This window comes from Leiobunum rupestre, chromosome 1 (assembly GCF_980474605.1).
Source record: "Leiobunum rupestre chromosome 1, qqLeiRupe1.1.hap1, whole genome shotgun sequence".
Taxonomy (NCBI): Eukaryota; Metazoa; Arthropoda; class Arachnida; order Opiliones; family Sclerosomatidae; genus Leiobunum; species Leiobunum rupestre.
Genome location: NC_143384.1, coordinates 86,368,603 through 86,394,263, shown reverse-complemented (window position 1 = coordinate 86,394,263; position 25,661 = coordinate 86,368,603). Strand labels below are relative to the sequence as shown.

The 25,661-nt window shown below is 34.3% G+C and overlaps 3 protein-coding genes across 6 annotated transcripts in view; 2 read left to right on the top strand and 1 right to left on the bottom strand.

Moving 5' to 3' along the window:
- LOC149968665 (uncharacterized) overlaps window positions 1-23,634 on the top strand; it is a 384,171-nt gene extending 360,537 nt beyond the window's left edge. Inside the window, exons 1-3 of one of the 4 annotated variants that reach the window (XM_090154957.1) lie at window positions 15,425-15,515; window positions 15,577-15,716; window positions 22,203-23,633. In XM_090154957.1, the coding sequence (XP_090011083.1) occupies window positions 22,270-23,394 (1,125 nt within the window). In that variant the 5' untranslated portion in view covers window positions 15,425-15,515; window positions 15,577-15,716; window positions 22,203-22,269 and the 3' untranslated portion in view covers window positions 23,395-23,633. Of the gene's footprint in view, window positions 1-15,386; window positions 15,516-15,576; window positions 15,717-22,202 lie in introns of those variants that run through there. The other 3 variants (XM_090154958.1, XM_090154956.1, XM_090154959.1) reach the window with 3 other exon arrangements.
- The window catches only part of LOC149968657 (uncharacterized), a 365,051-nt gene that overhangs the window by 129,308 nt on the left and 210,082 nt on the right, over window positions 1-25,661 (bottom strand). The gene's annotated exons all lie outside the window — the stretch shown is intronic.
- LOC149968666 (uncharacterized) lies at window positions 2,978-9,694 on the top strand. The gene is made up of 7 exons (XM_090168429.1): window positions 2,978-3,704; window positions 3,749-4,531; window positions 4,607-5,798; window positions 7,630-7,881; window positions 8,379-8,427; window positions 9,009-9,126; window positions 9,216-9,694. Exons 1-7 carry the CDS (start codon window positions 2,978-2,980, stop codon window positions 9,692-9,694), a joined length of 3,600 nt encoding a protein of 1,199 aa, XP_090024555.1.

The window sequence follows — 25,661 nt, the reverse complement described above, 5'->3', positions numbered from 1 at the left end:
TTCAAAATTGAAACAAAAGACCAAACTCATTAAGAGTCTACGAAACTCATTACAACAGTGTCAAACCACAATAACAAATTTCGAGATGGAAAAAAAAGCATTTAATAAGTTACCTGAAAAACAAAAAATAGTTTTGAAAGAAGCCTTAGAAAACTCACTAGTCAAATCGCCTACTGGTCACAGGTATTCCCAAACTTGGCTATTGGATGCTACACTATTAAAGTTAAAGTCACCATCGATGTATGAATTTTTGAGAACCAATTCCTATCTTCCACTTCCATGCATTTCAACATGAAATAAAAAATTAAAAAACATAGATGCAAGTTTTGGATTTGACGAGTTGCTATTTCCAACTTTAAAGGATAAACTCAAGTCAATGCCTTTGAATGAACGTCGTGGTATTTTAATGTTTGATGAAACACAAACTAGCAGACATCTAGATTATCGAGCGTCTGAAGCTAAAGTAATTGGAAGAGTTAATTATGGCAGTATTGAACATTTAGATCATGCTGACAAGTATGGAGATCATACACTTGTGTTTTTATTCCGTCCATTTATGGGAGGATGGGTGCAAACTATTGGTGTTTTCTGTTCTTCCGGTGCCACTCCAGCCACAGTTTTGGCTAAATTAATTTTACAAGCGATAATCCATCTTCATAATTGTGGAGCTGTTGTAGATGGAATTGTGTGTGATGGGGCTTCGGGTAATCGAGCCACTTTGAAAGAATTTGGATTTTCTGCTTCACCAATCAACAGTCCAATTGTAAATAGCTTTCAACATCCCGCAGATGAAAATTTGAAAGTCTACATGTTCTATGACGCGCCTCATGGGTGGAAATGCATTAGAAACAATTTATTGAAACATAGGAAATTTTTAGTATGTTCGATAAAAAAATTTAGTTCTGTCCAAAAGGTGTAATAATATTTTTTATTTCAGACTCCTGAAGGCGCAGTTTTATTTGATCACTATTGCCACCTTCTTGCCCAAGACTTGAATAAGGAGACATCACTGCGGATTGTACCCAAACTTACATCAGCGCATATCCAACCCAATAACTTCCAAAAGATGTCTGTCCGTCTAGCCACACAAGTACTGGAATTGTTGTTTTTCTTAATCAAATTTTACCTACGAATTAATGCCTTTCTTTCAGCTTTTTAGTAATTCAGTGGCGGTTGGACTTCGCATTTATGGACGAACAAGTAATTCATTGAAAGACAGTGAAGTTACTGCATTATTTACGGAAAGAATGAATCGTATGTTTGACCTACTGAATGGGAGACGACCTTGTGAAGGAATATTTCAAGGATCTTCAAAACTGATTGTAATTATATTGTTAACTGATAACACATGCTCACTCAGTTTTAAAAGTTAATTTTAATTTTTTTAGGAGCTTCAAGAGGCATTGGATTGGCTAATTTCGTGGGAAAATTACAAAAATACTCTGGCGAAAGAGGATCAAAAATATTTTTTGAGCTACCAGACTTTAGAAGGCCTTAAACTCACGCTAAAAAGCACAATTGACTTGTCAAAGGATTTACTTGCTCAAGGTTATAAATATGTACTAACTAATAAGTTTAATCAGGATCCACTTGAGGTAATATTTCTTTATACACATGTGTTGTGTAAGATTTTTTGCACGCTTATATTTTTAATTGAAAAAGTATAATGTATACTTTTTTAAATTAAAACCTAGTAAGCAAGCTTGTTCATTTTGGACTGAAGCTTATAAAGTGAGCGCTATCTCATTGTGATAGTCCGTTCTTGATTTGAAGCTTTGGAGCTGTATCTAATATATTTATCTTTAGCGATAGTTTGGAATGGTGCGACAATCATCTGGTGGAGACGATCATCCTACGCCAAACCAATTCCTTTACATTTATAGACTATTAGCACTGAGATCTCTTGTCCAACCACCCAAGAGGGGAGCCAATGTTGAATTTTCCCCAACTGAACTATTTGTTAATATGATTGATCATGCCAATGAAATGAAGTCTGAGAAACAAAGTACTTTGATTCTTAATGACATATTTTCCTCGGAAGAGGTAATTTTAAACATTGTTGGGTGCAAAAACCACCATATTGGCCTAACATCACGTGTTATTAATTTTTACGTAGTTTGTCGCTTACACTTTGTATGTAGAAACGTAAACAAAAATTTGCCGAGCCGAGAGAAAAAGAAAACTCTGAGTAAATGCTCCAAGTTAACTTGAAATGTGAGAAATAAAAGAAATGTTTTATATTTATTTGCTTTTCTTCTATTAAATGACTGTTAAATATTAATTCCCTTTAATTTAAATATATATCTTAATCCCTAGATGACCAAAGTAATCTAGTATAAATTTAAATAACTAATACTCTTAATTTTTCATAACAAGTACATAAGGTATAGTTTAAATTTCCCACCAAAAATCCCTCTAAAATTAATGGTGGAAAGCTTCTCTGTTTTGCGTAAAAGTAGTGCAGTGAAGTAAACTAGCAGGGAAAATTTCTTTTGCGTATCATGGCGCCATCTAGAAAGTCATTTGGGTATTACACTTTTCGTTCGCATAGGAAAGAGCCCGATTTCCTCAACCGTCTCTTCTACAGCCCTGGCAAGACTTCTAGGACTGCCTGGCAGTCGGTCTTATGACAGCTATTAAAGTTATACTCAATTAAAACTGTCTCATAATTTTTGACTATTTAAGTATTAGATTAAGCACTAATAACGAGTATAATAGTTAATTTATGTTTAAAGAACAATCATTAAGCCCCATTTTCATGCTCGCTGGTAGCGGATAAAAATCGTAAAAATTCTCTTCCGCCACTCGCAAGCGTGAAAATAAAGCTAAAATATCTGTTTGAAACAGATCGACGCGGAAAGTGAAAAAGTGTATAGCTGAAGCGGATTTTGTCGATTTTTACCCGCTACCAGCGAGCATGAAAATGGGGCTTAAATGATACGTGGTGCCAGAATTATAGGTAATTCACGCGATTAAAATGGCTGAAAATATAAAATATCCGCCGGAGCTACGATTGAAATCGGGCAACGTGGATCATGCATGGCGAGAGTTTCTTCAACGTTTCGAGCTTTACGAGATGGCCACGGAAACTTCGACGCCGAGATCAGATAAGCAAAAATTGGCTTTATTTTTGATAATTGCGGGGCAAGAGGCCATTGATGTATATAACACCTTTACGTTTGCTAGGCCTGCTGATAAGACCTACAACAATGTAGTGGCAGCGTTCAAGGCTTATTGTACACCCAAGACTAACGAGGCTCATGAACGCTACGTATTTCGTTGTCGCGTACAAAACGAAGGAGAGTCTATAGAACAGTATGTGGTTGACCTCCGACTCAAAGCAAAATCGTGCAACTACGGTACACTGGAAGAATCCATTATAAGGGACCAAATTGTCTTTGGAGTGCGCAATAATAAAGTTCGTAAACAGCTATTGGCGGAAGTGGATCTGACCTACCAACGGGCGATGGCTCTCTGTCAGGCTTCGGAAAATTTAATGAAGCAATTAAAAACTTGGTCTGACAATGGATCAATATCAGCGCATGTACAAGTAGATGCTTTAAATAGAGTCCATTTCTCGAAACCCGAAAGGAAAGGGGTCGTCGATAAAGGGAAACAGAACCAAACATGCAAACCTACAAAGCAAAAACGCTCCAAACCGGAAGATAAAAAACAATGGATGGAAAAATGTTTTCGTTGTTTGGGTAAACAACTAAACATGAAAAATTAAAATGTCCGGTGTAAAAAGATGAATGTCACAAATGTCACGGTAAAGGACATTGGGCTAAAGCTTGTAAAACTAAAACTACAGTAGGCGAAATAGAGGCTGGTACGAGTGATGACGATTTCGTCATAGGAGCTATTTCTAACAGAACAATTACAATTGGGAAAGGTGACAAAGATTGGGTCGAAGTTGTATCTATTCAAAACAAAAATGTACCTTTTAAAATCGACACAGGAGCCCAAACAAATCTGCTTCCTATAAATATCTATAGCGGGATAAAACCAAAGCCAAAGATACACAAAGGAAGAACATGTTTGAGAGCGTATGGAGGATTCCCAATTAAAAGTTTAGGAACAATACATTTGGATATGTCCTTCAAATCACGAAAAATCCATACAGCATTTGTTTTAGTCGAGGAAAATCTAGTTCCCATAATAGGTCTAAAAACATGCGAGGAAATGGGTTTGATCAGCCGAATATATTCTACCGACTTGAACCATTTGGGAAAGAATGATAACTCAGGAAAACAAGTAGTACCGTTAAACGGTGATGAGGTTTTCAAGATGAAAATAATAGATGAATTTCCAAAGGTGTTTAAAGGAATTGGCTGTTTAAAAACAGAGTGCCGTATTGAATTAGAACCAGCGGCTATTCCCGTAATAGTTCCACCCAGACGTATACCTTACGCTCTACGAGATAAGCTAAAGGAAGAGTTAACACGATTAGAAAATATAGGTATCATTCGTAAAGTGAGTGAACCTACTCGATGGGTTAGTCCACTTGTGATTATAGAAAAACCAGACCGAAGTTTGCGTCTATGTCTTGACCCGAAAACGTTGAACGAAAATATTCTAAGATAACATTTTAAAATTCCTACAAAAGAGGAAATCCAAGCCGAATTAGCAGGAGCCTGCTATTTTTCAAAGCTCGACGCGGCATCGGGGTTTTACCAAATCCCTCTGGATGATAGTAGTCAACTACTAACGACGTTTAACACGCCATGGGGCAGATTCTGTTTTTTGAGATTACCATTTGGCATTGCCTCGGCGCCTGAGATATTTTTCAAAAGTTTCAGTCAAATATTTGAAACAGCAGAAGGCACACGTACACTACATGATGACGTATTGATATTTGGACGCTCCTTGGAAGAACACGACAAACGGCTACGATGCTCTTTGGAACTTCTAAATCGAGCCAACGGGACTCTTAACAAGAAAAAATGTGTTTTTCGCGCCAAAGCAGTTAAATATATGGGCGAAATAATCTCACACGAAGGAATGAGGCCTGATCCGTGTAAAATCAAAGCGGTCCAAGAAATGCCAACACCGAAGACCAAATCTGACGTACAACGCGCTTTAGGATTGGTCAATTTTATCGGTAAATATATTCCGAACTTATCGACGAACACAGAACACCTTCGAAGCTTACTAAAGAACGAGTCTGCGCAACAATGGCTTCCAGAACACGACGTGGAATGGAAATACCTTAAGGACGCACTTTCGTGCAATCCAGTTCCGCAATTTTACGATCCGTCTCTTTTTACGAAAATTTCATCCGACGCCTCAAGTAGTGGGTTGGGTTGTGTTTTACTGCAGCAACACGGAGGTGACTGGAAACCGGTCGCTTACGCGTCGCGCGCATTGACAGACGCACAGACGAGATACGCCCAAGTGAAAAAAGAGGCTCTTGGTTTTGTGTATGGATGCCAAAGGTTGCATAATTACATATTTGGACAACCGTTTCATAAGCCTTTATTGGCCATGACGAAGCGTGTCTTTGCCGAAATCCCACCACGACTTCAAAGGTTATTTTTAAAACTGACAAAATATCAGTATTCAATGGAATACAAACCTGGAAAAGATTTGACGATCGCGGACGCTTTATCAAGGGCAAGTTTACCGTTGTCTGACGACGAGAAGGACTTACAAGAGGAAGTCAGCGAAGAACTGCAGCTGCACATAAATTCAATAGTACGAGCATTACCAGTTAGCAGCCGTGTTCTTGAACTCATAAAGAGAGAAACCGAAACAGATCCAGTTCTATCAAGGACCAAATCCGAAAAGGGTGGTCGTCCGTAAATAATTTAACATCGACGTACGCAACACTACAAGGTGAACTCACCGAAGTAAACGGTCTTGTGCTCAAAGGATCAAGAATAGTCATACCAGCGTCCCTACGTTCCAAAATCCTAGAATATATACACGATGGACATCTTGGAATAGAAAAGTGTTTTAATGGCTGTTGCGATAAATAGTCATTGGAAAATTCCGATCGGATATTTTTTACTCCATGGTTCTCCAAGCTGGCTGTTAACTAGCTTGGTAACCGAAGGATTAGTTCGAATATACGATAGTGGAGTGATATGTATCACCATTGTCTGTGATGGACTAGCATCAAACCTGACAATGGTCAAAAAATTAGGAGTAAATTTGGATCCCATAAATTTAATCCCGTCTTTCAAACATCCATCTGATGAAACCGAGAAAGTGTATCTAATTATAGATGTATGCCATGCATTGAAATTATTGAGAAATGCATGGCATGATAAGAAAATATTTTTGGAATCGGATCATATGACAATAAGTAATAGCATAAGTTTGTAAGATGATAATTTTTTTTATGGAAAATGCTACTCTAATCAGCTAGGCTAATACCAAAGTCAAATCGGGACTTATAAGAGCAGGTTATATAGCGTATGATCGTGGTGGCCAGCCCTTCATGCCACACAGGCTAACCATGCATCAGCTTCATATACTTACTATTACCGTTAACCTCAGCAAGTTTTAATACGAAGAGAAACAGAAGATTTTGGGGAAAACCTCATTTAGCCAGTAAGGAGATAACTTGCGAACTCTACGCAGAAGTGGTTCCTGCAGGGATCCCATCCAGAATGTTTTAAGTTATACGAATAATGGGACCTTAACAAAGAAAATATTGAAATTGATAGGTACCAATTTGAACTCGGTGGAACAGATAAATTAACTGCCAAATGTTCTATTAATCATAAAGAGTTGCCCCAATTTCAGTAATTTTGCTCTTGTGTCTCGCATATCCTTTAACAGCTCAGTGCTAGGAGCCCATTGCCACTCCAAGAATAGCCGTCAGTAAAGTATTTCCTAAAGTGACATACTTATTGAAGAATATATTATAGTCTTTTAGTATCAGCATAAACAAATTGAATATTGTAATAACTTGACTTTTTAAAACCTGCATTGCAACAAGTTTTTTTAACAGTGATAAACAGGAAAATTTTAACCACGAGGGAGGGTTAGCTAACTAACTACTAGCGTCCCTAACCTTGGCAAGTATTTATAGTAATAATCAACTAGGCTAATAGCCAAGTCACCACTACAGGCCTAAGCCATCTTGCGAGTTGCGACTTATGAGGCCTTGTAACTAATGGTCAGGTTAAAAAAAAGTTTAACAAAATTTTATTTTAAGACGAAAAGTTTTTGCTTTATTACCTGATGAAATACAGAAAATAAAAAATCATGTTTTTGGGTTTCCATAAAAATATAGGAATCTAATCCAAAGTGACTTTTTTTGAGGAAATTTCTTGGAACTCTGTAGTCAAATTGACTAAAAATCACATTAATTATACAGCCTTAAAAATGAAAGTGAGTTTGGCTGCCCAGCTTTTCAGTGCATCTGTCGCAAGAGCTTTATTTTTCATGAAGGTGACAGAGCATGAAGATTTTGAAAACATAAAGCTTTTCAGTGCATCTGTCGCAAGAGCTTTATTTTTCATGAAGGTGACAGAGCATGAAGATTTTCAAAACATACCTTAACTGAGGCAATTAGTGTAGCCCAAAGAGAGTTTATAAAGTGCACACTTTTTCCTCCCGGTGTAAGAAATTAATTCCTGCTGTAAATATGAAATACTATAAAATATTTATAAAATATAGAGGATTTGATACACTCAACTGCAGAAACCCTTTTGGAAAGGGATATAAATCAGCCTTAACGAAGAAGAACAAAAACATTTGGGAAAAAACTTTATTGGATTTGAAGGATCTGGTTTTGAGGCTTATGGACGGAAATGGAGAGCTACTGTGTGTTGGCGAGAGAAAAACCGGATTTCTTGGATTTGCCATTTCCATCAGCAGCATACTGGAAATACTTGAAGTCTATATATGCTCAAATAACGCGCCACTGAAGTAAATTTATTCATTTATAACAGTAAATACCCAAAACCATAAGCAATCTCCATACATGTGCTAGCACAAGCTTCCTGCTGGTTTTTCAAAATACCTTTTGAGTGGAAAAATAGTTGGCCCAATACGTCACAATAGTTACTTTTTAAACTAATAGATAGGAAAAATATGGTTTTAACCATTTGTAAATATTAATTGAATTGTAATTTTTCCATTTTATATTACTTTAGTCTCCAATTAGTCTCAAGATTTATTAAGTATTATTTAAGTATTAAAATTTGAGACCTGAAGTATGGGTTTTAGATACAAAGAAGATAAATTTATATATTTATTTGAAACTTATCTTACTCTCGTATGAGAAGACTCATTTTTGTTGACTTGAAAATAATTAATTGAGAGTAGAGGTCGGTGATGGTTAACTTTTATTCAATAGATAAAGCTCTAAAAATTATTCGTAAAACGTTTTATGGGTAAGAAATACAATTCACCCTTGTAACCAGACTAACACCATCGGGAAGTGGAAACGCTACTCCACTTGATGAAACCACAGTAATACATTTTTACTATATTTATATCCTTAACTTTGGTATAGAAAAAGCAGAGGTTTAAAGTCTCCATGGTCATTCAACTTCAATGTTGTCAGTGAAAAATAGTTGAACATAAGACTTGATTGGACAACCTCTGCTTTTACATTATCTGATCCTCCATTTGATCAAATTTATATTATGCTACCATTGCATGCCAAAGTATAGCAACCTTTTGTGTTGGACTATATTTATTGTGTATTTATCATACATTGTTGATTTCATATGCAAATAAAAGAAAAAAATTAAATTTACACGTGTATTTTACAAAATATTTAACATCCATTCAATAAATTTACTACGCCTAAAGCTGTAATTTGTACTTAAAATTGGAACTTCTAACTTTCAAATTTCAATATTGTTGAAAGAAATATACAAATGAATTTATTTTATCTAGGTGTTAGCCACCCCTCACCCACCCAAAAATAAAAACTGAGATATAATTTTACTTGCAAATTCAAGTTTAGTTTAAAAATATTTCATAGTCTAATGCAGAGAAGAAAAAATAGTTTATTCTATTTTACTTATATTTTTTTCATCATCAAGGTTCCCAACTTAACTTCCAATCATGAAAACATTGATTTAGATTGCGATGCTGATGAACCAATACCAAATTTTCCAGAAATCAGCAAATTCTGCAAAAATGTATCAAGCTACATAGCAGGTAAAATCAGAAGTTCAATAACATGAAATCTATAATGAAAAACTTACCTACAACTTTTTATTTATTGTGAGTTTTTGTTTGTAAAACAGGTTGGCTAGTAAGAACACTATTGCCAAAAATTAAATGTTCTACGTGCAAAGCAAGTTTAACAACAGAAAAAGGAAAAGTAAATGATTTTGAACACCAGGAAAGCTACCAACTAATTGATGTTAAGGACAATGGTGGATTGATTTATCCATCACCAGACGTTATAAAAATCTGCTCAATAACAGAAGCAATAATTAAGCACAGTACAAATCAACCTGAAAATAATTCAAACGTAACAAAGAGGATCCAAATCGAAGTAAAAAAGCAAATTGTTGGATCATCTGTTTTCCAAAGCTTGGAAATGCACATGTTTGAAGAGGAAATGAATCCAAACCATCACCTAAATTGCATGATCGATTTAATATCTGAAAAGTACATCAACTGTCGAATGCATCACCTATCTAGGCAACAAAACGAAAAACTGAAGGGACACGCCATACGCAAAAAATTAACTAAATTAATTCTATTTAAGGGTCAGTAAAAAACTGCTATAAAACTCTTCAAACTTTGTAATTTGGTTTTCACTTTATTCGAAAACTCATGAATATAATTTGGGATATAATAAAATATCACCGTTGTAAAAGTTCAACCTTTTTCTACAGTAATGAAAGATACACGTGAAAATGTGACACATGAATTTATTGACCATACTAAAGTGAATTAATATAATATTTATGTTAATTTTGTAAAATTGATTTGAATTTGTTTTAAAATATCTAAACATGAAATTGCCCCGAGTAAAGGGTTAAAAATGTATATATGTTAATGTTTTTGTTTCCCCAAATATTAGATAACATGTAGAAACTGTATGTTGTGTAATACAATTTTAATTTATTGTAGTTTATTATTGGGATTAATATTTATGTATAATTTCATATTTATAGCATATTTGAAAATACATATATTTGTGCTATATAACACATTTTTATTTTATTTTATAGCAAACAATAAATAAAAATAAATAATTGAATTTAATTATTTAATTAAACTTTATGTTTGAGAGTTTTCCAATTGCTTACTTCTTTTATAATTTTATTTGTGAGCATTAATTTAAAACTCACGAATAAAAAAATTACAAAAGAAATGGGCAATTAGAAAACTCTCACACCTTAAAATGCAATTATTTATATTTATCTATTGTTTGTTGTTATTCTAAAACTTACACTGCAGTGGTTTTGGAAATTTTCAAGATAAGATCCATTTATTTTATTTAAATGAATGAATTTTTATTTAAGTCAAAACCACCATAAATAATAAAAATAAACAATTTCTATAGCCTGCTTTGCACCAGATCTGGGATCCTTTTAATTTAACTGCATGAGAGGGTTGTGGTTAGCTAACCATTAAGCATTCCCATACCAAAAAGCAAGTTGGATTTTAGTTTGTATACAAATTATCAGTCAATATTAACTTGGTGTTTAGTAGGCTCAAGTTGTCAGCATATTTCAAGTTACTAGTTTAAGGGGTAAAAAGATGTTATTAAGTTGGTAGGAAAATACTTATTTTTTAGTTTGAAATTAGTTGGTTTTTGTAGTAAGAAAATTACATATTTTTAAGTTGGTTTTAATTAGTTAAATGTAAGGGGTTAATTCTGGTCTAGTTGGAAATAAGTTGGTTATTAAAGATGATTTAAGTTATGTTTAAGTATGCATTTGTCACAATACCAACTAAGTTAAAATAATAGTTGTTTTCAGTGATTTTTAGCCAACCTAATTTTTGTTGAGGGTTAGTCAAATCAACCAGGTCCATACTATTCAAGTAACCGTATTTAATGAAGTTTTCTGAGCAGGTGTAGTTGTTGGTAAAAATAACCCCTGTAAAGCAAAAGTGCTGATAATTTTATTTTATGAAAGTTATAGGGTAAAATAATATTTTGCGATTTTCCTAAAATCCGTAGCACCCAAACAATAAAATAGCTATAACTTCGGTCCTAAAAGAGAAAATAATGTGACCAATGACTTATTTTAAAGGTAATGAATTCCTTAACACACCTTATTATTATTTTTCAAAAAAAATTAATTTGAAACTTGGGAGTCACTTGTTTGTGAATCCCACAATAGCTATACTTAGAAAAATTATTTTTTGGCATCTGTCGACTTATTTGGTCATAGTACATTCTCGTCAACAGAGTGATTCACAACGCCTGTGGGGCACTTACTCCCCTATCCAAAATTATATCAATGTGGTCCCGCCCCCCAAGAGGCAACCAAAATGCCACGTACATTCTTTCCGGGTGTTCGTCTCGCAATGTGAAAGCACTCCTTCCTGCCTCTGTCCGCGACTGGAACTCCCTCCCTGAACACCTGAAGTTCCTCCCACATCGTGCTCAGTTTCGGAAAGGGCTCACTGCGTACTTTGAAGTGCATGACTAAAATCCCCCCTGTCTTGACGTGATGGGTCTATGACCCTTTGTTAAGCAAATAGTGAAATAAAGAACTTGCGTACTGTGGTTGTAACTCTTGTTAAAGCAACTGGTGTCAGTAGCTAAGATTTATGAAGGTTCCTGTAAAACTATTTTGAATGTTTCATCAGAATCTCTCCAACAAACTTAGTTGTAAAAATCAAGTAACCCAACATGGCCCAACCTAGCCAAACAGAGGCTCATCGTCATACCTATGAACACTGTTTCCTGAATCTAAGCAACAGGGAAGTTAGCATACCAATCTTCTGTGACAAGAATATATAAGTGTTGACTCTGGCCAGATTCAAAAGACAATCTAAATTCTGTTTTACAAACCTTTATAGAATTATCTAAATAGCTGGCATATCTATTTACACTCATGAAAAGTGTGTCTAATGCAAAGTTCACAGTTCAATCTGGTCAGTGGCTTAACGGTTATGAAGCGCACCTGCAAATGAAACGGAACTATCTTCTTCCAAATAAGTTCAAAGATTCCTTATTAAATATATACTTAAGAAAACAAATTTTGAATTTAATACTTTTACGATTATATTTATTATCTGCAAACTTAAGATCTCAAAATCGAAAAACCCAGCGAAATCCTACAGGAATTACCCGAGCTTGGCTGTCGATTGCATCGTCTGCAATTGTCATATTTATCCTCCCGCAGCATGGCGCTTTGAGAGTAGCGGAACCGCTCTACGGCCTCTCATTGGCTGAAAGGTTCAAGGCGAACTGGCGTCAAGCTCGGCCGTAGGCGACAGCATTCTAGTTACCTATGAGATTTCTATGGGGTAGTATTCTATTTGAATTTTATAATAATTGACGCGGGAGAGGTTAATGAAATTAACGGTATATATACACCTTTAAATGCCTTATGGTGTAAAATTATTTTTATTCTGGGAGCGTCATAATTAAGCGAAATATCAATGACGTAAGCTTCAGGGGCGGCGATATAGGGTACGCAGGGTACGCAACTGCGTGGGGGCGCAAGAGGATTGGGGATGCATTTGTTCGAGGACTATAAAGTGAGTAAGTTTTATAGTTGGCGCCAAAAGTAGGTAAAGACTGGTTTTAATTTATTGTATTTCAGTCTTTAAACACGAGTAGTTTATTTAAATACGTTACGAGTTCATGAGCATCTCGCATTTCCCACTACGTGGCTCCATGTAAACTGAAAAGGCTAATTGTTACAAAAACAGTTGCCAGTTGCCAAGTAGTGCATGCACGATTTTAAAAACCTTGGCCAGTTGCCACGCTTTATTTTATCTTTATTTTGGAAATTGGAACTCGGAGAGTCGGAAACCGCGCAATTTATCATCTGTCTAACGATGCAACACTTTTTGAAGTAGCTAGTTTAGCAACTACAACGAATCAAGGCTGCGTTCGAAAAAATATTAGAAATCACTGTTCAGTGTTCGCAACTTAAAAACGGCAGGCCTTTAATTCGGATTTTGATATTTCTAGTTTCGCAAATCATTTTAGGAGGGTGTTCGGGGCCCCTTCATCTAGATTTGGGGCCCCAACAAGCGAAATAAAAGTAGGCTGTAGACTACGTAGCCTACCCCTAACGCCGCCACTGGTTATTCGATGTAATTTTGTCTAAGTACCGTCACGTACCCTACATCATTTTTGTTGAACAATGAAAAATGCTAGGAACCAGAACCGGGACCGACAAACCACAAATTTAAGAACCGGAACCGAGATAGACCGAAATATATATATATATATATATAGTTTCTTTTGGATATTTTCTTATATATATATATATATATATATATATAAGAAAATATCCAAAAGAAACTATTTTATCTCTGTAAAGTTCTTTCCAACTTTAAAGGAAATTTTTTTAACTCCACAAATTATATCGATTTTCTAAATATCTACAAAATTAATAATACTTCGCATAGAGATGTATCACGTCGTCTGCTCTCCCTAGCTTTACCAGTGGAAACGGTCGCCATGTTGTGGGGGTTTCTCTTTGCTAAAAAGCATTAGTGACGTTAGTCACGTGGTCACTTAAATATCTCTATACCAGAATGAAACGCGACTTAAGAGACAAACGTAGCGCACCCTATAAATCGCTCTCTGGAAAATCTAGCCAGTGACGTCACTGGTCAGATGCCTCGCTACCTCTCTCACTGCATTTCGACTTTCTCTCCAAAAACGAGTATCAGAGATGCGCCCCCGTTGGGATAATCGCTAAAATATCTGTGATATCACGGTTCAAATACATCAAGCGAGGTAATAGTAAATATAAGTTGTTCCCTCACAAGAAGACATCCCGAAGTGTAACCCGCTGATTTTGTTCAAATTTTGGGATTGGTAGACCTTCATGTAACTTGAAAAATCCTAAAGGGAATTTATTCAATGGACAACCGTTTTGTCATGGCAACGAAAAATGTTTTGACAACAGCAAGTGGGAATTTTCCCATTGAAAATAACATGGGATTATGACCTATTCCTAGGATCCCCCTGGGAAAAATTTGAATAGATTTTAAATTTCGCAAATGCCAAAAATAGAAAAAAAAATAAAAATTGATAAAAAAAACATCAAAATTGATCAACTTTTGATCAAATTGAGGTCAAAATCCCATGTTATTTTCAATCGGAAAATTTTATGTTGTGATAAACATTTTACGTTGCCATGGGAAAACGGTTGCCCATTGAATAAATTCCCTTTTGGATTTTTCATGATTCATGATTCATGAAGGTCTACCAATCCGCCGAGTTTGAACAAAATCGGCGAGTTACACTTCGGGATGTTTCCTTGTCAGTGTATAAAAGCGAATAACAACGATGATTTTTTCAAATATATTTCTAGTAACAAAAAACGATTTGAAATTAGGAAGCTACAATTATTTTCCTAGTTGCAATACATTTATTAAAAACATCGTTACTGTTACCAACAGAGTTAAAAGTAGACCCTATTTGTGAAGTTAATTTCGCGCGATCCCACGTAAAAGTTTTTTGTTATCGTTTAATTCTCATATCACAATTATGAGATAAACAAGCTAGAAGTTCTGGACACTGTAATCGGTACATTACTAGAATATTTAAGAATTGTATGTAATTTTTTTTTATGAGTTCTATCAATGAAGTATATATTGAATTTTGAAAGGAAGTCTTCATAGTTTGTAGCTATTCTGTTTTTTTTTATATATCTATATATATAGAGAGAGAGATATACTTCGCTCAATTATGGCGCTCTCAGAATAAAAATAATTTTAAACGATAAGGCATTTAAAGGTGTATAAATACCGTTAATTTCATTAACCTCTCCCGCGTCAATTATTACAAAATTCGAATAGAATACTACCCTATGCCGGTTTATGGGTAAGCTTATTAAGCTTGCCCATAAACCAGCATAGTATAGTATTTAGCACGATTTTTAGAAAGCTTACGTCATTGATACTTCGCTCAATTATGGCGCTCTCAGAATTAAAATAATTTTAAACGATAAGGCATTTAAAGGTGTATAAATACCGTTAATTTCATTAACATCTCAAGCGTCAATTATTACAAAATTCGAATAGAATACTACCCTATGCCGGTTTATGGGTAAGCTTACGTCATTGATATTTTGCTCAATTATGGCGCTCCCAGAATTAAATTAATTTTAAACTAAAGAGCATTTAAAGGCGTATAAAAACCGTTAATTTTATTATTCTCTCTCGCGTCCTTTTTGAGAAATATGAACCCTAGCACTTGTTCCCCGTTTCGTTTTCCTGTAGCTTAGACCAAACTTCCTTTACTGCGTCGCGTTCCCACGTTATCCAAAAATGTACTTTTCAGAATTTTCGTTCTGGCAAATTCACGTTGTAGCCGTAAAGTTAAAAGTTTCCCGGAGCTTTGTCCGAGGATGGTCAACAGTTCGAGGCTTTGTTTGTCTGTTATTTAGGTAAGTTTTATATTGTAAATTTATCTTGTTATTTTATGGAATAGGCGTTTTATGATTTTAGTGTCGAGTGTTAAGTATGGTCTTTAAGTTGGTTTCGTACGAATCGTATCTGAAATTTTAGAGATTTTGGGCCTTTGCAACGTGGGCACTTCCCTGGAACGGGACCTACTAAAAGGCATACCGGGCATACCAGTTAGCAAGGTAAGAGCGAACTTGGCCAGCTTATACATATCGTTTTAACTTCATTTTTGCGCGAAATATTTTGAATGTTTATCCATTTTAACGACATTTTTATTCGGTTTAAATTTCTTTAAATGTTGAAATTAAATTAACTTAAGTAAAACAATTAAATGTTAAGTTTAAATTAATTTTCGACTATTTTTCAATGGGCATACCTGCGCTTAGATGGGATCGTCACTTGAAAAATATGAATTTTAAATTAAAAATAATAATTGCTTTAAATAAAAAAATTATTGATTTCATATTAAAAGAAAACCATAAAATGCCAACTTTATGGGGCGCATTGGCGGGGTTTTTTAAATTTTATGAAAAACGAAAAATAAATATTAAAGGGCAACGCAAGTGAGCTGGCAAAATGTGTGTAAAGTCAGTAAAGTGCGAAATTTACGGTTGACTCTGCCCGCCTCTGCCAAGGCCGAGTGAGGGGTGGGGGGGATGAAAAGCATGGTACTTTTTCTTTTTTTGCCAGCTCACTTGCGTTGCCCTTTAAGTACTAAACACTTTCCCTCCGGGCGCCTCCCTAGGTGATTGTTTGTACTCCCTGCCCTAAGTTCGTGTGGGTGTGTTTTTTTTTATTATTATTATTATTATTTTTGTACTAAATAATTTATAAAATATTTCTTGAATAAAACCTAATTTTAGGTAATATTAAGATATTCGCGCTCCGTTTGCTTCCAAGCCCAAAACTCGAGACAAAGCGGTATCGGATGTAGTCGGCTCCTAACGGGGGCGTGCCGATGTTTTTACGAGAGCGGGGGCAAAAACAATATTACAAGCACATTAGAGGTGAGCGGCCGCAACACTTTAAGCGGGCTCAAACGCCCGCGGGCAAAAGTCCCTATGGGCAAAATCCCTGTAAATGATGTTTGAAAAACGTGAAACGGGTCATATTGGCTACGGGCTCTTGCCCTTTTACAATATCCGGCTTCCTCCCGAAAGGAATGTTTTTTATCAAATGCAGGCCCCCAATGGCGCCCGTAAGAATAAATTTTGCAGGCCGATTGACCCGAAATAAGTGCGCGCCGTGCCCAAGAACCTGCCCGTAGAGGTTTGTAGGGTTCTAGCCCACGCCTGAAATATCCCGCGGGAGTAACAACGTATGCTAACATACGCTTGTTTCAATGAATTAGTGAACCTGCCCTTGCCCGCTTTTATTTTACCGATTGGGAGTCGGCCCGCCCGTGTTTTCAAAATGCAAGGCTTTTATAAATAGTACGGTTGGTAAGCTATCAAAAATGATTAACCACAGCACTTGATGATACAAAAACGAGACTTATCACTAATGTTCTACAACGTATTTCGAGTTAATTTAGAAGTAGACCCCAATGAAAAGTATCTTGGGATTGAAAATGGTCGCCATTGCAAAATGGCGGCTTATGATAATTTTAATTCAATGTATCTCAGCCGCTACATACGATACCGCGCCATTATAATTCTTCATTATTACATTTGCCAAGAAATGGTACAGCTTTGTTTTTAAAGGCCAAAATGTGTTTTTCAACCATCTTATGATCCCACACTTAGTTTCTCTAACGCAAAGCTATAGTACTTCAATTTTTTTTTTACTTACCGTTCCTAATTACGTACCGTAATAGCTTTATTTTAAGGTATTACTCATCACTATACCTTAATAACACAAGCAATTATGTTTAAACGCACACCCCCCTCCCTTTATATGAGTACGATTTATAGTGATCTATGCCCGTCTTACACGCAAAACATATTTTATTTTAAAAGAGTAGCTTCAATCTTAGAATTAGTTTACATATAGGAAGGGGATATAAATCGGAAAAATAGTGAAGAATTTTTTAACTATTTGAATTTATCAGTTGTTTCTTGGTAAATTGGTGAGATAAACATAGTGATCTGCAAAATACTTTCCTACCAAGAAATAAAATACGTTGAGTGGCCAAAAATCTGTTACTACATTTTTAAATTAATCATTTACAATAGGTTAATTAACTTTATTGGTTGCACTAAATAACGCTTGCCTCATCATTCTTCATCTTGGACGTCTGAGTCCCTAATATCCGGTGTTTCAACCCTGGAGTTGTCTGAGTTACAAGCGCCTCGGCAATTACTGCAGAGCATTGAGCATCGTACTCCTACACAATTTCGAATACCACAATTTAAATGAAAATAACCACCCTTCTTATCGTAAAAAACAATTTCGAATACCACAATTTAAATGAAAATAACCATCCTTCTTATCGTAAAAAACAATTTCGAATACCACAAATTAAATGAAAATAACCACCCTTCTTATCGTAAAAAAAAAATTTCGGATACCACAAATTAAATGAAAATAACCACCCTTCTTATCATAAAAAACAATTTCGAATACCACAATATAAATTAAAATAAAATCCTTATCTTTAAAATCAATTTCGAATTCTACAAGTTAAATGAAAATATCCACCCTTCTTATCTTAAAAAAAAACAATTTCGAATACCACAAATTAGTTGAAAATAACCACCCTTCTTATCTTAAAAAAACAATTTCGAATACCACAAATTAATTGAAAATAACCACCCTTCTTATCTTAAAAACAATTTCGAATACCACAAATTAATTGAAAATAACCACCCTTCTTATCTTAAAAACAATTTCGAATGCCACAAATTAATTGAAAATAACCACCCTTCTTATCTTAAAAAAACAATTTCGAATACCACAATATAAATGAAAATAAAATCCTTATCTTAAAAATCAATTTCGAATACCACAAATTAATTGAAAATAAACACCCTTCTTATCTTAAAAACAATTTCGAATTCCACAAGTTAAATGAAAATATCCACCCTTCTTATCTTAAAAAAACAATTTCGAATACCACAATGTACATGAAAATAAAATCCTTATCTTAAAAATCAATTTCGAATACCACAAATTAATTGAAAATAACCACCCTTCTTATCGTAAAAACAATTTCAAATACCACAAATTAAATGAAAATAACCACCCTTCTTATCGTAAAAACAATTTCGAATACCACAAATTAAATGAAAATAACCACCCTTCTTATCGTAAAAAATAATTTCGAATACCACAAATTAATTGAAAATAACCACCCTTCTTATCGTAAAAACAATTTCGAATACCACAAATTAAATGAAAATAACCACCCTTCTTATCGTAAAAACAATTTCGAATACCACAAATTAATTGAAAATAACCACCCTTCTTATCGTAAAAACAATTTCGAATACCACAAATTAAATGAAAATAACCACCCTTCTTATCGTAAAAACAATTTCGAATACCACAATTTAAATGAAAATAACCATCCTTCTTATCGTAAAAAACAATTTCGAATACCACAAATTAAATGAAAATAGCCACCCTTCTTATCGTAAAAAAAAATTTCGAATACCACAAATTAAATGAAAATAACCACCCTTCTTATCATAAAAAAAAAATTTCGAATACCACAATATAAATTAAAATAAAATCCTTATCTTAAAAATCAATTTCGAATTCTACAAGTTAAATGAAAATATCCACCCTTCTTATCTTAAAAAAACAATTTCGAATACCACAAATTAATTGAAAATAACCACCCTTCTTATCTTAAAAAAACAATTTCGAATACCACAAATTAATTGAAAATAACCACCCTTCTTATCTTAAAAACAATTTCGAATGCCACAAATTAATTGAAAATAACCACCCTTCTTATCTTAAAAACAATTTCGAGTACCACAAATTAATTGAAAATAACCACCATTCTTATCTTAAAAAAACAATTTCGAATACCACAATGTACATGAAAATAAAATCCTTATCTTAAAAATCAATTTCGAATACCACAAATTAATTGAAAATAAACACCCTTCTTATCTTAAAAACAATTTCGAATTCCACAAGTTAAATGAAAATATCCACCCTTCTTATCTTAAAAAAACAATTTCGAATACCACAATGTACATGAAAATAAAATCCTTATCTTAAAAATCAATTTCGAATACCACAAATTAATTGAAAAAAACCACCCTTCTTATCGTAAAAACAATTTCGAATACCACAAATTAAATGAAAATAACCACCCTTCTTATCGTAAAAACAATTTCGAATACCACAAATTAAATGAAAATAACCACCCTTCTTATCGTAAAAAATAATTTCGAATACCACAAATTAATTGAAAATAACCACCCTTCTTATCGTAAAAACAATTTCGAATACCACAAATTAAATGAAAATAACCACCCTTCTTATCGTAAAAACAATTTCGAATACCACAAATTAATTGAAAATAACCACCCTTCTTATCGTAAAAACAATTTCGAATACCACAAATTAAATGAAAATAACCACCCTTCTTATCGTAAAAAATAATTTCGAATACCACAAATTAATTGAAAATAACCACCCTTCTTATCGTAAAAAATAATTTCGAATACCACAAATTAATTGAAAATAACCACCCTTCTTATCGTAAAAACAATTTCGAATACCACAAATTAAATGAAAATAACCACCCTTCTTATCGTAAAAACAATTTCGAATACCACAAATTAATTGAAAATAACCACCCTTCTTATCGTAAAAACAATTTCGAATACCACAAATTAAATGAAAATAACCACCCTTCTTATCGTAAAAACAATTTCGAATACCACAAATTAATTGAAAATAACCACCCTTCTTATCGTAAAAACAATTTCGAATACCACAAATTAATTGAAAGTAACCACCCTTCTTATCGTAAAAACAATTTCGAATACCACAAATTAATTGAAAGTAACCACCCTTCTTATCGTAAAAACAATTTCGAATACCACAAATTAAATGAAAATAACCACCCTTCTTATCGTAAAAACAATTTCGAATACCACAAATTAATTGAAAATAACCACCCTTCTTATCGTAAAAACAATTTCGAATACCACAAATTAAATGAAAATAACCACCCTTCTTATCGAAAAAAACAATTTCGAATACCACAAATTAATTGAAAATAACCACCCTTCTTATCGTAAAAACAATTTCGAATACCACAAATTAAATGAAAATAACCACCCTTCTTATCGTAAAAACAATTTCGAATACCACAAATTAAATGAAAATAACCACCCTTCTTATCGAAAAAAACAATTTCGAATACCACAAATTAAATGAAAATAACCACCCTTCTTATCGAAAAAAACAATTTCGAATACCACAAATTAAATGAAAATAACCACCCTTCTTATCGAAAAAAACATTTTCGAATACCACAAATTAAATGAAAATAACCACCCTTCTTATCGAAAAAAACAATTTCGAATACCACAAATTAATTGAAAATAGCCACCCTTCTTATCGTAAAAACAATTTCGAATACCACAAATTAAATGAAAATAACCACCCTTCTTATCGTAAAAACAATTTCGAATACCACAAATTAAATGAAAATAACCACCCTTCTTATCGTAAAAACAATTTCGAATACCACAAATTAAATGAAAATAACCACCCTTCTTATCGAAAAAAAACAATTTCGAATACCACAAATTAAATGAAAATAACCACCCTTCTTATCGAAAAAAACAATTTCGAATACCACAAATTAATTGAAAATAACCACCCTTCTTATCGTAAAAACAATTTCGAATACCACAAATTAAATGAAAATAACCACCCTTCTTATCGTAAAAACAATTTCGAATACCACAAATTAAATGAAAATAACCACCCTTCTTATCGAAAAAAACAATTTCGAATACCACAAATTAATTGAAAATAACCACCCTTCTTATCTTAAAAACAATTTCGAATACCAGAAATTAAATGAAAATAACCACCCTTCTTATCTTAAAAAACAATTTCGAATACCACAAATTAATTGAAAAAAAACCAACCTTATCTTAAAAAACAATTTAAAATACCACAATTTAACCAAGTACAAGAGATGCTGTTGGAAAATGGATGTCTGTCGGTGTGTAGTTTATTTAAAATTTAAAACAAAAATTAAATAAAATTATTTTGAAAAAGTTTGTTGAAATCCAAAAAACCCCTGTCATTGGCAGATCCAGTGAAAGTTCTTTATCAGCCCTGCGTTTTTGCCATCTCTTCATTATTTTAACATCTTGAACAAAAATCTAGTTAATTTTTTATTTATATTCAGTAAACAGTAATATTGGCCGCCAAATAAAATAAAATAAATATCTATCCTCTTTCGTTAACTTGGTTAAAATATTTTTATTTACATAATCAGAATGTTTAATAGATTAAAAAAAAACATACATCAATTCTAAAAGTACCGGTATTAATATTAATCGTTAAATACAGTAAATCATATATGCTGGTTGTTTTGTTTGTATCCAAATTTGGCTACTGATAAAGCTACACACTCTTTTTTCGTGTCATCATTGTGGCTAATTCGACTAACTGGCGCCCAATGATAAAGTTGTTCGTCCGTTCTGATTTATTTTCGCTAAAATTTTAACTTCAATTTATTTTAGGCCTTTGTATGAGCAACACCCGTTCATAAATCAAAAAGAGCCTTTGATTCAGAGTGAAACACGCAAAATGAGCAGCCGAGAAGAGAAGATGCACAAGTGTTCAGAATGCGTCTACGCAACGAAATATATGAGTCATTTCATTATCCACCGAAGAACTCACACGGGCGAGAAACCTTTCCAGTGTGACCAGTGTAACTACGCGTCTGCACAAGAGGGTAATTTGATTCTCCACAGAAGAACTCACACGGGTGAGAAACCGTACCAGTGTGATCAGTGTAAATACGCGTCTGCACACAAGGGTGCATTGATTTGCCACAGAAGCACTCACACGGGCGAGAAACCTTTCCAGTGTGACCAGTGTAACTACGCGTTTGCACAGAAGAGTGATTTTAATCGCCACAGAAGAACTCACACGGGCGAGAAACCCTTCCAGTGTGGCCTGTGTAACTTAGCATTTGCACTCAAAAAATCATTGATTTCCCACAGAAGAACTCACACGGGCGAGAAACCTTTCCAGTGTGACCAGTGTAACTACGCGTCTGCACATAAGGGTGATTTGAATAGCCACAGAAGAACTCACTCGGGCGAGAAACCCTCCCAGTGTGACCAGTCTTCTCAGAAGGGGGATTTGTTCAGTTACAAAACCAGACAATCGGGAGGAAATCCCTTTGGATGCACAAAGTGCGGATACCGGACCAGACATAAGAAGAGTTTACATCTTCACGAAATAAGACATCATTCTCACGGTATAAAGGCTCACAAATTTCCCACTTGCGACCGAAATCTTCGCTACCCAGAATACCCTCCAAGCTCACCGTCGAACAGTCATCACCAAGAAACAGTGCGCCAGTCTAAGCCACGTCAATCTGACTCTCTGGGAGGTAGATATTGTTTGGTTCGATTGCGACGTTTGACGAAGGAACAGATTGAATCCCTCATTGAAACTTCCAACTGCGCCCACGCCGTGAAAGCGGAAGTTGCCGAGCCGGACGCAGGCCGTTCAAATTTCAACAATGAACTGGTGTTAGTCAACTTCGTCAAACAAGAGCCTTTTGATGACTTCATCGACCAAGTTTCGATTCCAGTCGTAACGAGAGAAGAGTTGGAATGCCGCCTAGTTGGAGACCATAAGGAGGGTGTCTCAATGAACCCAGACCCCCCGATCAAAATCGAGTTCGTTCCCAACGAATAAATTATTTCTGTTCGATTGAAGACATTGTTAATTTTAATTTCATATTTTATTTTTAGAGAGGCCCTAATTTAAACAAGAGCATAGTGCCCAGACTTCCTATAATTTCCTATATTTCTAATGTTATCCTTTTATTTCCTATATTTACATCTATTCACCTAAAATTTTGAAATTGGCGCCTTAAAGATGTCATAAAGATAATCACTTGATCAGAAGAGATGTGGGTTTAAGAAATATTTCGCTGGCCTGCTTGTTTCTTGGATAAATTGTTTTTACAAGCTTTTTGCCGCATCATGATTGTTATCGAAATAAACTATTGTACATAAATGGTAATTATTAGATAAGCGTTCTTGCAAGGGTATTCATTCTCTATTTTAATCAATATTACAAACTGATCTGTAACAACTTTTTCCCATGTTCAGTTTTCATATTACATAATCACATTGAGTTCAAATACCAAAGTACTAAAAATACAAAATGTTAAAAAAAACCTGTCCAATCAATTTCAATATTAATGACCTTTTGCAAAAATAACCAATTACATTCTGAGGATTCAGTCTGTGAAATTCTACAATTGGCGATTCCAGATGATTAACGCTGGGTCCCTTTTAATGGGGATATAAAATAAAACGTTTCGCACTAGATTTAATAAAATCTTTCACTGGGAAATAAAGAACAGTTTTCTCTGTGATTAGTGCTTTCACTAGTACTCGCGCTCTCGTAGCTGCTTCAAGATCATCAACGAATCAACAGATTCCAATAACTTTTTTTAACTAGTTGTCTGACAAAATTACATATTTAACAAGCTCACTAGAGCCTGTTATACACCTATAGCTTGTTATCTAAACCCTAATGGTCAATTATAAGTCAATTTGACATACAAAATTATACGTTTAGTTGAGTATAATATATAAACCATAAAACACAGTAAAACCTTTAATAGGATTTAAAATTTATTTTAACAACGACTAGTTTCGCTCTCTTTCTAGAGGTCGGGGATGGTTAACTTTTATTCAATAGATAAAGCTCTCAAAATTATTGGTAAAACGTTTTGATCAAGTGATTTATATTTCTGTATTATCCGATGAATTTTTTTATAAATTTGTAAAATTAATCATCTTCTGAAATATTAACCGGAAAATTTCTTTGTTTACATTTTTTTCCCAAAAAAAATCAATTTAATCATGGATAATGATTAACCGTTACCGACCTCTATCTCTTTCAGAGGCATCATCAGGTCTAATTTCAGCAACAGTTAGAAATGTATGAATTTAGCTCGGGTCACATGTCATGGGGGTGGGTCAAAAATAATCGCGATACCAAAGTTCAGCTATTATTGCACTCGGGCCGTTATCTCTATAAGAAACCAATGAACTAATTAATTAAGTTAATTTATTAGGAACGATATAAAAATAAAGTAAACTCTGTGACAACGTAATAGCAACTGACTAGCTTAACAGTGTGAGGGAGCAGTACTGCCAGGCAACAGAGATAACTGCCCAACAGGGTGTCAGACCTATACAATGTGGTCCATATATTTCCCATGATGGAAATTGATTCTTTCTGACCATACCTAAAGCGTACTATGGCTAAGTATCCTCTGATAACCGAACAACAACACTCCCCCACTTAGACATTATACTATCATGGTTAGACATATGATTAATCATTAACAACATTTTTTTTTCATTGATTATTCAATCCCAACATCTGTAAACAATTTATCCACCGATCTTTGCTCAATAGTTTTGTGAAAATATCTGCGGCAATCTTTTTTGATGTAACGTACTTTAACACGAACAACCCTTCAGATAAATAATCGCGTACAAAATGGTACCTTATGTCGATATGTTTGGACTTCTGATTTTCAACATTATTTTGACTATAAAATATAGCGGATTGATTGTCACAATACACAGTGGGTGTCAGTAATCCTGAACCGAATTGGAATTGTCTAAGTCCTTGTTGTAGTATTTGGATCACCCACTTAAGTTCCTTGACTGACTGAAAGTGCCACGAACTCTGCCTCCATGATCGACAGGGAAACTGATTTTTGTTTTGCTGACCTTCAGGAAAACGGACAGGAACCTATAAACGACATAACCACTGATGGATTTTCTTGTGTCACGATCTGTGCTCCAATCACTGTCATAATACATGATTAGCTTTGGTTCAATTTCTTTCATGTAATTCAATCCATAAGTTATTGTGGATAACAAATATCTCACAACTTCACGCAAAAGAGTCCAATGTAGAAAACCGGGATTGTT

Bases quoted from the DNA above. Each gene is read 5' to 3' on its own strand.
- LOC149968666 (XM_090168429.1), top strand. From the start codon at position 2,978: ATGGCTGAAAATATAAAATATCCGCCGGAGCTACGATTGAAATCGGGC. The intron at 3,705-3,748 runs GTAAACAACTAA...CGGTGTAAAAAG, and splicing joins AAAATGTTTTCGTTGTTTGG to ATGAATGTCACAAATGTCAC. The intron at 9,127-9,215 runs GTAAAATCAGAA...TTTGTAAAACAG, and splicing joins TGTATCAAGCTACATAGCAG to GTTGGCTAGTAAGAACACTA.